General features: G+C 40.7%; 1 protein-coding gene across 1 annotated transcript in view; it reads right to left on the reverse strand.

The window, feature by feature from the left end:
• The window catches only part of Brip1 (BRCA1 interacting helicase 1), a 124,083-nt gene that overhangs the window by 63,020 nt on the left and 46,734 nt on the right, over positions 1–14,329 (reverse strand). The window contains exons 9-13 of the mRNA XM_051158202.1: positions 12,610–12,742; positions 7,761–7,915; positions 4,215–4,380; positions 3,964–4,104; positions 140–301 (exon numbers count right to left, since the gene is read on the reverse strand). Coding sequence (XP_051014159.1) covers positions 140–301; positions 3,964–4,104; positions 4,215–4,380; positions 7,761–7,915; positions 12,610–12,742 — 757 coding nt within the window. The remainder of the gene's footprint in view (positions 1–139; positions 302–3,963; positions 4,105–4,214; positions 4,381–7,760; positions 7,916–12,609; positions 12,743–14,329) is intronic.

Genomic DNA, 14,329 nt, shown 5'->3' on the forward strand with positions numbered 1-14,329 from the left:
GAAAAAAGGGGAGAAAAAGAACAAGAAACAATTGCTTTTATCTCTCTGGAAAACTTTAAAATACATTTACTATAATCTTACAACACGTGACATTTTTTAGAATTTTTCAGTGGTTAAGAAATATATTAAAGTATATTACCTTGTAAGATGGCAAAAAGCACAAAACACCTTGGCTCACAGTCTGGCACACAGATAACAGAAGCATTCCCACTTCATCCTGGAACTCAAATGTTTCGGTATGCTGGAAAGTAGCACAAAGACTCCGACCCTTAGGGCCTGAGCCAACAGCACCAACCCAAACCTAGAAATGAATTATTTTAGTATTAGAGTTATGCCTAAATAAAGCAGGGAAATTAATATTTAATTGGGAGGAGTTTACAGAAAAAGAAGATCAAGCAAACTTAGGAGGATTTTATTTTGAAACTAGAAGTCTTCCTTAATACTTTTAATTAATTAAATATAGTTAGCCTGGCTGATCCAAAATTATATTATTGTAACGTGTGAAGAATACTGTAATCATCACAGTAACTACAAAGATCTAACCATCAAGAACTCCAGTTCCAAAGGATCCCATGCCCTCTTTTGGCTCCTGTGGGCACCTGGCATATTTACACATCCAGGCAAAACACTTGTACATATAAAATTTAAGAAACAGTATATGTGATGGTTAATCTTGGTTATCTACTTGACTAGATCTGGAATTAACTAAAATACAAGCTAATGGGCACTCCTGTAAAGGATTTGCTTGGTCAGATTATTTGAAGCAGGAATACCCATCATAAATGTAAACGGCAACTTCTGGTGGCAGCCCAGACAAAAAGGACATGGCTTTTGTCTGTTTGCCTTCACTCTTGCTGGCAAGTTCATCTATCCTGCTACTGTGCGTTCCTTCACTGATATTAGAGCCAGGTTCTCTGGGCTTCTACTACAGACTTAAAACCAGCAGCTCTCCAGGAAGCCCCTAGGCCTTCAGCTCTAGATTGGGACTGCCAAGACATTCAACCCTGTGTACTGAGCACAAGACACACTAGATGCTCAGCCTCTCAGTATGGCACAGCTATCATCAGACTACCCACTACCCAGACCATATCTGTAAGCCAATTTATAGCCCCCTTGGAAATGCGTATTCATTTGTAGCAGTTTTGTTCCATTTAGAAAACTGTGATTAGGAGCTAAAGAGATGCCTCAGAGGTTATGAGCACTATCTGCTCTTCCAGAGCTCCTACATTCAATTCCCAGCAACCACATGGTGGCTCACAACCATCTATAATGTGATCTGATGCCCTCTTCTGGCATGCAACCGTATATGCAAATAGAGCACTTGTATACATAAAATAAAAATAAGTCTTTTAAAAAAGAAAAAGAAAGGAAAACCATGATTAATACAGACTGTAGGACAAGGAGCAGTTCTAGAAAAACAGAATTTTATGGGTGAACTTCTCTAGTGGGCTTGTGGTGTCTGAAGCTGGCCAAGCAACTCAATGAAGCCAACAGTTACTAAAGGTTCTGCTGGTCGCGTGGAAAGCACTAAAGTCCATGGTAAGTGCTATTTAAAGAACTTACTGAGAGAAAGATAAACATGTTTGATGCTCCTGACTCACCTTCTGTGAGGAACAGGAATTTAATAGCCCTGTACATTAAACTTTTGATAATTTGTAAGAAAACAATAATGCTGGCTGGTTGTTTCTATCATCTGTGGATAAAGTGACAAAGGAAAAGAGTGTGCTCAGTGAAAAAAAATTAACTGGTTCCAGATGCACACAAACAATTGAAAAGTTTCTAAGAGTGTCTGGAGGGGAGTCTTCTCTCCCTCGGCCACAGGACTCAAGTTGTCAAAATCAAATCCAAGTCCTCATTACGGGATTGGCAGATGTAACAAAACAATTTTATATCCAGCCTGGCAGGGTGTTGGCAGTTAAAGTGAGGGCACTGGTTAGAAAAGAGTAAGCTCCTATTACTTGGGCTAGCGATGTGTGGGAAGACCCTACCAATGCTAAGGACACTGAACCCTCACAGTCCAATGGGTCCCCCACAGCCTTCACAGAGGATGCATCCCACCTCCTACCCTCTCTGTAGACAACAATATTTGTTCTCTCTTCATTGACATATATACACAAACACAAAGGTAGAAGGGAAGGAGAAGCAAACATCATTAAATGTTATTAATTGATGAATATAAAAAGATATAAATTAATACTTTTATCTCAACTTTTCTTAAATTTATAATTTTTAAAACATTTACTTTTACTACTTTTAATTTCGTATGTGTTTGTGTGCAGGTTCCACGGAGGCCGAGATATGAGATCCCTCTGTAGCTGAATTTTACAGGCACCTGTGAACCACCCACTGTGGGTGCTGGGAACTAAACCTGGGTCCTCTACAAAAGCAGTAAGTACTCTTAACTGCTGCACTATCTCTTCAGCCTTAAAATTTATCATTTTTCTCAAGAAAAAAAATAAGAAAATCAATAGACAGATAGCTAGGCAAATTTCGGCATAGGCATACAGTGATACATTATGCAGCATAAAAAGAAAATTTGATACATGTTGCCACAGATGAATGTGGAGGACATCCTCTGCAGTACTAACAAGCCTTCAACACATTACGCTAAGTACAAAAACAAAAGCCAATCAAAAACAAGTACCTTGGGGTTCCGCTTAAAAGTGAAAAAGTTCTTGAGACAGACTGGGCAAAAAGTGGATATAAATTACGTCAAGCTGTGCATTTGAAATGTTGGGATGATAATTTTATTCTACGTGAGTATTTTAAATCACAATTGAGATGTAAGCATAGCTTTTAAGCTGATGGACAATATTGAAACACTATTCAGCTATCCTGTAGCCATTACTCTTACGATGCGGTAACAGTCCAGGTTAAACGGACTCTGTACATTAGGGTGAAACTAAAACTGATCAGGGCACAGACGGCACTGAGTTTCCCGCCCTGCATTAACTTATGCTTCTAGCCAAGGCAGCACGGAATGTGGAGCCTGCAACAGCGATGCTTCTCAACAGGCACATTCTGGCAAGTTCTCAGCGACACAGACACGTAGAATTATGGGCCCCAGCCACTGACTGTAAGTACTGTTTTCCAGCAACTAAAAATGTCTCCACAAGTAAACCTGTGCATATACTTTTACAGAGAGCTAGAACAATGCTAGGTACATAGGCATGCTGTTAAGTAGGTAGCTAGCCACTTTAAATTACTTCATAAAAACACACAGAGCCAGGAGCGCCAGCTCAGACCTACAAGTTCAGTATTTGAGAGGTGGTGGCAGGAAGATCAGGAGTTCAGAGTCATCCTTGACTACATAGCAAGGCAGATGGTAACCTGGGCCACAAACGACAGTGTCAAAACAGAACAAAGCAAAAAGGTGGAGAGATGGAAAACTGATTAGGACCATACACTGCTCTTACAGAGGACTCGGTGCACTGCTCTTACAGAGGACCTGAGCTCGGTTCTCAGCACCCACATCATCTGGCTCACAACTCCTGGTACCTCCAGTTCCAGGGACTCCTCTTCTGGCCCATGGAGGCCTCTGCATGAACACAGCACACATAAATTCATGGAGGCACACCCACAGCACACAGTTTTAAAAATGAATTAAAAGATAAGAATATACCACAGTCTAACAGAAAAGAGAAACAGATAATTACACATAGGAACTATAGTAGAAAAGCAAATATTTTCTTGATTTTATATTCCATAAAACATACTAGAATAAGGAATTTTTAGCAGTCATTGAATCTAAAGTGATAAAGCTATCAGGGCAGCGCCAGCATTTCCTTTCATGGACCCTGTTATACTGTTAAGCAGCTGGCAAGATTTCTTTTCTGAAACTAAAATGTGAATTTCCTATCAGTTTGCTTATTAGAATGTATGGTGTCCTTTAATTCATTTATATGGAATTACTCTCAGGTAAAAAGATGGAGAGAATCAACAAGGCACAGCAGAGCAGCTCACCTGGGAGTTACTGATGACGTGGTTAGCCTCTAGTTGGATGTTGAATGAAACACCAAGCTCAGATGAAAAGGATTTCAGGGGTGACAGCGTTCCCGATGTTAGAACAATGGTACGTACTTTGTCATTAATATCTGAAAAGGCCTACAGGAAGACACCAGACAGATGAGATCATCTTCTTAAAAAGCCAAGCACAGCCATTTAATTGTTGGTTCTGGTCAAGACAAGTCGCACTTAGGACAGAGTGAGCTTACCACAGCTGGATTTAAGCACCAAAAGTTTAGCACATAAACTCCAATTTTCTGTCGTGAATGTTTCTTATTTTTGGGTACAGCCAAGGCCCCATTTTTATCAAAAACAGCAATCTGATTTGTCCAGGAATAAGTCTGCTGAATAGCAATTTTATAATCATCTGCAAATCTATATGCAAAGACAATGTTAACGGAATAACAAAACATTATAAAATATAATGATCAAGCTTCATATTTACCAAACCTCATAACTGTAAAACAACAGAGTGCAATGCCTTCCCATGCAAAGAAAATGTCCTCGGTACTAGTTAATTCAGTAATTCTGATGTAAATAAAGCCATGCAATAATAGAATTTAATAAATTCTTACAAGGAATATTAAAAAAATTACCTAATTAGCTAGCCTCATTAGCTACTTTTCAATTTCATTTTAAACATGACATAAACCATGGCAGAACCAGAATTCAACTTCATGCCTTCCTACTTCCAGCTCCAGGTCTTGGAACCCTCCATTGCTTAACTGTTACAGTTACTAAGTAAAAAACAGAAATCATGGTTAAAGAAAGTCAAGAATGCCAGGCGGTCGTGGCACACGCCTTTAATCCCAGCACTCGGGAGGCAGAGGCAAGCAGATCACTGTGAGTGCGAGGCCAGCCTGGCCTACAAAGAGGGTCCAGGACAGTCAAGGCTACATGGAGAAACCTTGTCTCGAAAACATACACACACACACACACACACACACACACACACACACACACACACAGAGGTTTTCCCTTTGATTTGTGTATGCATAGGAGCATGCCTGTTCCACAGTGTACAAATGCTAGGACACTCATGTAGAGGTCAGAGCCAGTCAGTTCTACCATGTGGGATTTAGGGATTAAACTTGGGTCATCAGTCTTGATGGCAAGCACCTTGACTTGCTAAGCTACTTTACGGTGCCTTCATTTAGAGTTTCTTTTCATGAGGTGACTAAATCAGAGACTATGTGCTCCCATCCCAACCTGTATGTATCGCTAAGAAGCTATAAAATGCCTAGGCTGGACAGGCATGGTGGCACACACCTGTAATCCCAGCACTCGGGATTCAGAGACAGGCCGATCAATGTGAGTTCGAGGCCAGCCTGGTCTACAAAGTGAGTTCAAGACAGCCAAGGCGGGGCTGGAGAGATAGCTCATGGTTAAGAGCACTGACTGCTCTTCTGGAGGTCCTGAGGTCAATTCCCAGCAACAACATGGTGGCTCACAACCATCTATAATGAGGTCTGATGCCCTCTTCTGGCCTGTAGGTGTACACGCAGCAGAATACTGTATATATAATAATAGATAAATCTTAAAAAAAAAAAAAAAAGACAGCCAAGGGTACACAGAGAAAGCCTGTTTCGAAAAACAAAAATATAAACAAATAAATAAAATCCCTAGGCTGACTCAGGCTAAAATGTGTTGTTCTCACAGCAATTTTACCTCTAGGGAGACCAGATCTCTAAGTTCAAGTCAGGGACTTAGTAGCTGTGAAGAGACTTTTATAAAATGCTCAAGCCTCAAAATTATAAAACTCCAAGATACATTAAAAATGAGAGATGAGTAAATTAGATTTCATAACTTAAAAAGCTCTGCTCAACCGTGTAGTTCACATATACAATCCAAGCTCAGGAGGTTAAGGCAGGACAATGCAAAGTATTTGGAAAGCCTCGGCTATACGGTGAGACCAAAATCCTCCAAAAACAAAACCAAAACCAAAAAAAAAAAAAAAAAAAAAAAAATTCTTGCATTAAAAACACATACACACATATACACACACACACAAAATCAAGCTGTAAAAAGATGACTCACAACACAGTAAAAATGAACTACAAAGTATTATTATAGCTAACAGAGGAGTAATATCCCAGTTGTATGAATAACCATAGAAATCAACAATTAAAAGAAACAAGTAATTAAAAATGAACAGTAGACGTTAGGTAGATTATTTTTACAAAGAAGACATAAAATTGGCCAACAGGTATACAAAGAGTCACACGTCATTAGACACTAGGAAATACACATCAAAACCATGAGGAGCACTCACTTCATAGCCAGTAGGATGATTATTATTGTTTTTTAAATGCCCAGAACAGAAAGAATACACGAGCAAGAATATGGAGACATAAGAACCTTAGCATTGCTAAATGAGAAGGCCAAATGGTAGGTAGAACTGCTGGGCAGAAAACTAAGGCAGTGCACACACAAAGTTAAACAGGACTGTCATATGTCAGGTAAAATACATCCATCCAGAAGGAATGAAAGCCGACTCAGAGATCTGTACACAAATATTCGCAACAGCGTTGTAAATATCAGTAAAAAGGCAGACACACCCAAATACCTTACAATTAAAAAAAAAAAAAGATTAACAAAAATGTGGTCATAAAAAGGAATAAAGTGTGATGTATGCTCTCCACAGAAGAGCTCTGAAAAAAAATTATACTAAATGAAGTAAGTATGTCTGCTCTTGTCTGAAATAATTACAAAGAACAAACGTGAAAAGAGAAGTTACTAGCAACAGTAACAGAGGAACAGCTAACTTCCTGGAAATGAACAGTGGTGATGAGTGCGCACTGCAGGCATGCCTATGGCGCTGGTTAACATGGTAGTTTCAAGTATACCTGACATGATAATATGATGTATAAAACACTAGGAGACCGTGGACCCTGGTAGAGCTCTAAGTTTCAAGAGGTAAGCTGGGCACAGTGACCCAGGCCTGTGATCCCGGCCGCGGGAGGTGAGGGCAGGAGGATCAGGAGTTCAAGGTCATCCGTCCTCTGCGGCACCAGTCTGAGGCCAGCCTGGGATACATGCATCCTGTCTTAAGTGAAAACAAGCAAGACATACAAGAAAAGAACTTTTGGGTACTGACAGACACAGATCCAAAGTATACTTAAAAGAAAATGAAAATGTTTAAACATCGCGCTGGAGTTCAAAGGAAGGAGGAGTTAAGAGTAACTGCACTTACTTACTAATTTCAGTATTTATTGTCATTAATGAGAAGGCATATTTCAACTGACCCAAGTCCGTGTCAGTAAGAACGATCTATACAGCTATACAGCTATACAGCGGTAACACTTAAGATTCTCCTACTAAGTTAAAAATAGCATTCGTTAGGCTGGGTTTTTGTTGTTGTTGTTGTTTTGTTTTGCTTTCTTTTTTCGAGACAGGGTTTCTCTGTGTAGCCTTGGCTGTCCTGAACTCACTTTGTAGATCAGGCTGGCCTTGAACTCACAGAGATCCGCCTGCCTCTGCCTCCCGAGTGTTAGGATTATAGGCGTGCGCTGCCAGCACCGCCCAGCGGTTAGGCTGATTTTTAAAATTTTCGTTTATTATTGTACGCATACACTACAGCAGGCAAGTGTCAGTCAGCAGACAGCCTTGGGGAACGGGTCCTCTCCTTCTACCCTTATGTGGCTCTGGGGGATGGAACTCTTGTTGCCAGGCTTGTTTATAAAGCACATTTACCCGCTCAGCCACCTTGCTGACCTGTAGGCTACAAACAAAACAAAACAGGTATCTTCACTCACCTGCTATTGTCTCTAAAGAGATAGTCAAGCACCATGAAGAGTCCTTTGAGCATGACTTGAGTTGAAGCACTAATAATAGGTATTTGTATTGCCTCCTCGTTACCATGGATCGATGTGACTTTTTCTTCTTTTTGAAGAACAGCTGAAAAATGTCTCTGTAAGAAATTAACATATTATTCATAAAGGGGATGAAGAAGGTGACAGAAGGAAATCCTTTGCGATGTATAAACACAAGCTAACGTGAAGCAGGTGTACACGAATGTCAAATTACTTTGCGGCTCTCTTCCTGCCTTCTTACCTATCACGGCAGACAGGCAGACAGGCCTCATGCACTCTGGGCCTTTTGTAACTGACCCACAATCCAAGCCCAGCAAGAGAGTTTGGATTCCCATGTTAGCAAATACTCCTCTAGGCCAGACACTTGAATAAAGACATTTAAAAGGATGACTTCTTCAGGCAACTGGTATGTTATTTAGTACATTTCAGAAACAATGAACTAAATTTTAAAAGTACTAACTGACTCTTTGTTTTGTTTTTTGAGACAGGTCTCTCTGTGTGAGCCTTGGCTGTCCTGGACTCACTCTGTAGACGGGGGCCAGGTGTGTTGACATACCCTTTAATCTCAGCACTCAGGAGGCAGAGACAGGTGGACCTCTGTGAGTTCGAAGCCAGCCAGGTCTGCAGAGTGAGTTCCAGGGAAGCCGGGACTGTTAAACAGAGAAACCCTGTCTCAAAGAAACAACCCAAACCAAAAGAAGACTACTGAGTAGGGACTCTACTGAGCCATACCCCAGTCCCGATAAGTAAAATTTAAACAATTTAAGGAAACAATAAAAGAAAATAAAAATCTAAGAGCAGATGCATTGAAGAATAAACATAGGTTGCTATCAGTCATTTTATTCTTGACCTAAGAATTCCTTAGCCTACAAATCTTTCCATGAGAAGAAGTAAGAATATGGTTAGTAATGAATGGAATGAATAAAATACGAAATAAAACACACACAGACTGGATGTGGTAGTGCTTGCTTGCTCTCCTAGCACCTGGAAGGTAGAGGGTTCAGGGTAATCAATGGGTATCCAGCAAGTTCAAGGCCAGACTACATAAGGAAAAGTGAAAAACTTTCTCCAAAAGTGAAAAAAACAAAAACAAAAACAAAAACAAAAACAAAATACAAGGCTGGAGGGATGGCTCAGTAGAAGAATGAATAAAGAAACTGGTACATTTACACTATGGAATACCACTCAGCTATTAAAAACAAGGAAATCCTGAAATTTGTGGACAAATAATGAGTGAGTTAACCCAGAAGCAGAAAGTGTCAAATGGTATATACTCACTTATAACTAGACACTAGCCCAAGGGGCATGGCCCGTGACAGTCTTCACCTACCAGGAAAGTGGGATAGACATCCTATTGGGACTCTAGGGGAGAGAAGCATGGGAGAATGGGGAAATACAAAGGATCCAGAGGGTCTTAGAAACCTACAAGAAGAACATTATGATGGGTGGATCTGGGCCCAGGGGTCCTGCTCAAACTATGGCACCAACCAAGGACAATATGTGCAATAAACATCAAACCCCTACCCAGATCTAGCCAATAGAGAGGACATTCTCCACAGTTGAGTGGAGTGTGGGGTCTGAATTTCACATGAACTCTGGTGCCCCATATTTGGTCATTTCCCCTTGATGGGGAGGCCCAGTGGCACTCGGAGGAAGGATAGCAGGCTACCAAGAAGAGACTTGATACCCTATGAGCATATACAGTGCATTCATGTGCTTACAGCTGTCTGTAACTTCAGTTCCAGGAGATCCAATGCCTTCTTCTCACCCCCAGGGGCACCAGACATGCACATGGTGCACATACAAACACTCATATACAAATTTTTTTTTAAATCTTAAATAATAAAAAGCACCCTTCCTGACATCCTCTTCTGGATTTAGCCCGTTAAACGGAGACCTCACCATCCATTAAGAAAACCTCTCTTTGCACCAAATGCAGAGTTACAGAGCCCAGTCCAAAGGGATACATCTACAATATAACTCCTGCACCTAAGGCTCATGGACCATTGTGGAAGAGGGGTGTGGAAAATTGTAAAAGTAGGAGGAATAGGAATTTGCTGTGAGATTTTGTGTCCCAGGCTCCACCCACGAAGTCTCAGCAATATGACAACCTAACCCTGAGCTAAACAAGGCCAGCTGACAGCTACTGTAGACGGGAGGGCCGAGGCCCCAATCCTACTCAAAGAAATGTGGGTGAAATGTGGGGAGACAATCTTCATCTAGGAGGAGCACTCCAATTACCAATTGATTATCCAATACTACATGCAGACACACACACACACACACACACACACACACACACACACACACACACACCCCACCACACCACCACCACCACCACCACCAAGAACAACAGCAACATCAACAATTAATGAAAGGTTGCCATAAATTTGTAAAAGAGCAAGGAGAATCACATTGGAGAGTTTGGAGCAAAAAAAGGGAAGGAAAAAATGATATGTAGTCTCAAAAAATAAAATAACTTAAAAAATGTAAGAACCCTTCCATTTTATAACAAAATAAATGAAACTGGAAGACATGCTAAATAAAATACCCTTAACCAAAGGACAAATACTACATACTAACTTCATGCATTATAAAAAAAAAATGCATGGCCAATTATCATTTGTATACATTAAACATAAACATTTTCTTTCAATTATATGACACTAATGCTAGGAGAAAGCCACTTCTTTATATAGCTGTGAATAAATCTATAGAACACCAACTGAAAAAATTCAAATGAAACTCAAAGTCATGCAGATAATCCATCATTGAGTGTTGGAAGATAGAATATTGCTAAGATAATAAGTTTCTATTCAAATTGATTTATAGGGGTGGTGGTGGCACAGGCTTGTAATCCCAGCACTCAGAGCCAGGCTGCCTCTGCCTCTGCCTCTGTGAGTTCGAAGCCTGCCTGGTCTACAAAGTAAGTCAGGACAGCCAGGGTTACACAAAGAAACCCTGTCTCAAAAAACAAAAACAACAAACAGCAAACAATCAAATTGACTTACAGTTTGACTACAATCACAAACTAACTAACTAGACTTTACAAAGTCCACAAAAATAACTCAAGATGGGTCATCTAAGTGTAAACTGCAAAAACAACAGTCCAGAAGATAGAAGCAAGTCAGTGACTGTGGAGCTGGTGACGAGTTTTCAGATACAACAGCAAACACATAACTCATGAGAAGAAAAGAAGAGGTAAGATAAGCTTCATTAAAACTAAACTCTTGGGGCTGGAGAGATGGCTCAGTGATTAAGAGCACTGCCTGCTCTTCCAAAGGACCCGGGTTCAATTCCCAGCACCCATATGGCAGCTCACAACTGCCTGACACCAACACACATAAATTAAAATTAAATAAAACATTAAAAAAAAAAACTAAACTCTTCTGCTCTTTACTATCTGTAAAATGAAAAGTAAGTCACAGACTGGGAGTGTATTTGTAAACACTTGTCTAATGTGGCATTTGTATTCAGAACACAGGAAAAACTCCTAATGTGCAACAACAAAATTCGAAGAATGAGCAAAAGATATAAAAATCCCTCAGAAGCATTTACTCTCTTACCTCTTTCTCTCTTCCTCTGTCTCTGTCTCTCTCTCTCTCTCTCTCTCTCTCTCTCTCTCTCTCTCTCTCTCTCTCTCTCTCTCTCTGGGGTATGCCTCCCCCCTCACCCTCTTCCCATGCTCACTTAATAAACCTCATGTAATCTAAAAAAAAAAAATCCCTTAGCAAATATGCTGGTTGGTTTTGTCAACTTGACACAACCTAGACGTAGCTGGGAAGAGGAGTACCTCAGTCCAACTGCTTGTATGCAAGTCTGTGACGCGTTTTCTTGATAAACGACTTGATGTGGGTGTGCCCAGCTCACTACCAGCGGTACCACCTCAGGGCAGGTGGTCCGGGAGGTGTAAGAAAGCCAACTGAGTAGCCATAGAAAACAAGTTGTTCTTGCATGGCCTCTGCTTCAGCTCTGCCTCCAGCTTCCTGCCTTGGTTTCCCTCAACAAATTCGCATGATCTAGAATACGTAAGCCAAATAAATCATTTCTGAAGTTGCTTTTGGTCATGGTGGGTTTGTTTGTTTTTGTTTTTTGCTTTGTTTTGTTGTTGTTTGGTTTGGGTTTTCAAGACAGGCTTTTTCTGTGTAGCCCTGGCTGTCCTGGAACTCACTCTGTAGTCTAAGCTGATCTCAAATTCAGAGATTCATCTGCTTCTGCCTCCCAAGTGCTGAGATTAAAAGGGGTGTGCCACCACAGCCCAGCTTGGTCATGGCATTTTATCACAGGAACACAAACCCTATTTAGAACTTAGAAGAACTTAGAAGATGCCAAGAGAACAGATAAAAGAGACTCAGGCACACCTATAATCCCAGCACTGAGGGAGGCAGAGGCGGATGGATCTCTGTGAGTTCAAGGACAGCCTGGTCTATAAAGTAAATCCGGGACAGTCAAAGCTACACAGAGAAAGCCTGTCTCAAACAAAAACAAAACAAAAAACCAAATCCGAAAACGAAACATAACCAAAAAAAACATTCAGACCTTAAAAATATTGGTTTCTTTTGGCTACGAATAAAGAACTCCTTTAAAGGCTTATTTCGTTCAAACTAAATTGTGTTATCAACTAAAGATTATCAGATTTAGATAAGATAATTTAAAAACTATTTTTAAGGTTGTTTTTTTTTTTTTTTAAAGATTCTGGGCTTTTTACTGGGTGTGTTGTGGTTCTTCTCGCTCCTACGTGGCATCTAGCTGACGAGATGGATACCGTGGGCAGGGAACAGGACACCCTTACCTGCAGAGTGGGAAAGGAGGCAGAGCTGATGCCCATTCTGTACAACTCCAGCAGTATTTCATTCCCACTCCATATTTTACAGGATGATTCATAGCTCCTTTCTACAAGATGTTCAGAATTTGTCTCTAACCAACTGGAATAAAATAAAGCAATTCTGTCAACCAGTGTCAACCTTAGACGTACTGCTACAACAGAACTGAAAAGTTATTATTCATATGTGGATTTGTATACATTCCTTGGAGTTGTTAGGATGTGGGCATGGATTAACACACCTCCAAAAAATGCACATTTCATACTGTAATATAAGCCAGGCGTGGTGGCGCACGCCTTTAATCCCAGCACTCGGGAGGCAGAGACGCCTTTAATCCCAGCCCTCGGGAGGCAGAGGCGGGCGGATCGCTGTGAGTTCAAGTTCGAGGCCAGCCTGGTCTACAAAGCGAGTCCAGGACAGCCAAGGCTACACAGAGAGACCCTGTCTTAAAAGCAAAAACAAAAACATACTGTAATACAACTATTTGCATAAGCATATGCAAATTTTATTAAGAAAGAAACAAGTGTGAGGTTTTTTTGTTTTTGTTTTTTGTGGATTTGCACTGCTTTATTTACATCTAACAACCAGGTATAGTATGTTCATAAAAAGTCACATAAAAATAAATGGAGCTGTGTGTGTTGGCACACACCTGTAATCCCAGAACTTGGGAGGCAGAGGCAGGTAGATTGCTGTGAGTTTGAAGCCAGCCTGATCTACAAAAAGAGTCCATGACAGCCAAGATAACACAAAGAAACCCTGTCTTGAAAAACTGAATAAATAAATAAATAAACGAATAGCCACTATAACACAAGAAACCTTGTCACAAAACAAAACAAATGAAAACAAAAAAACAAAAAAGACCCCAGAAAACAAAACACCCTCCGCCCCAAAAAAGGAAGACAGTATCAGGGCAAAAGACAAAGCTCATGGATCAGATGCTCACTTAGCTTGCAGCGCAGAGGGGAGCAGCGATACACATGAAAATAAAGCTAATCACAACTTATGCCTGCTTTAATATGAAAGTCTGTGATATTCTCCCAGAAGTGATTTTCTAGCAGAATGCAGAAAAGTGGCTAGTTCCAGGGGGGATTAAAAAAAAGTTTCAAAACAGAAGGAATAGCTGGTGTGAAGTTTTGCTCCTTTGAGGGCGTGAAAGAAAAGCAGTGTAGTTATCACCATGGGCAGCACTAGAAAATAGTACAAACTATGTTACAGGGACAAGCTGGAATCAGACCGTTTAGAGCAAGGATGGGAAATTTGGCCTCTATCCAAAGTTTGAAACAGAGTTTTGAGTAAGTGAGTATTTTAAGTGTTTAAGGACGATGAGGTGAAGCAGTGACCAATGACAACATTCAGTGTTTAACTTGAGGAACTGGTAGCTCTGTTTCCTCAGCTGAGAAAGACTGAATGTGGAGAGTGAGGAGACAGTAGATAGAGGAAAGAGAGGAACGTTATTCTGGACTTAAAGTTGAAGATATATTGGATATCTTAATAACTGTCTATGAGAATCATACTCCAGGGAGAGGTCAGGCCCGAGACCCAGAAGCCGGCCTCAGCAGCACTGCAGGTAACCCTTACCCCATAGCTCCCAGCCTGAGCTGCAACCCCATATGGAGGTTGTGAAAACTTTGGTAACAAGTAGAGGACCAAACAATAGCTAGAAACTGATCCAAAATCAAACACAAAGAA

The sequence above is a fragment of the Acomys russatus genome, chromosome 16, assembly GCF_903995435.1.
Source record: "Acomys russatus chromosome 16, mAcoRus1.1, whole genome shotgun sequence".
In the NCBI taxonomy this organism is placed as follows: domain Eukaryota; kingdom Metazoa; phylum Chordata; class Mammalia; order Rodentia; family Muridae; genus Acomys; species Acomys russatus.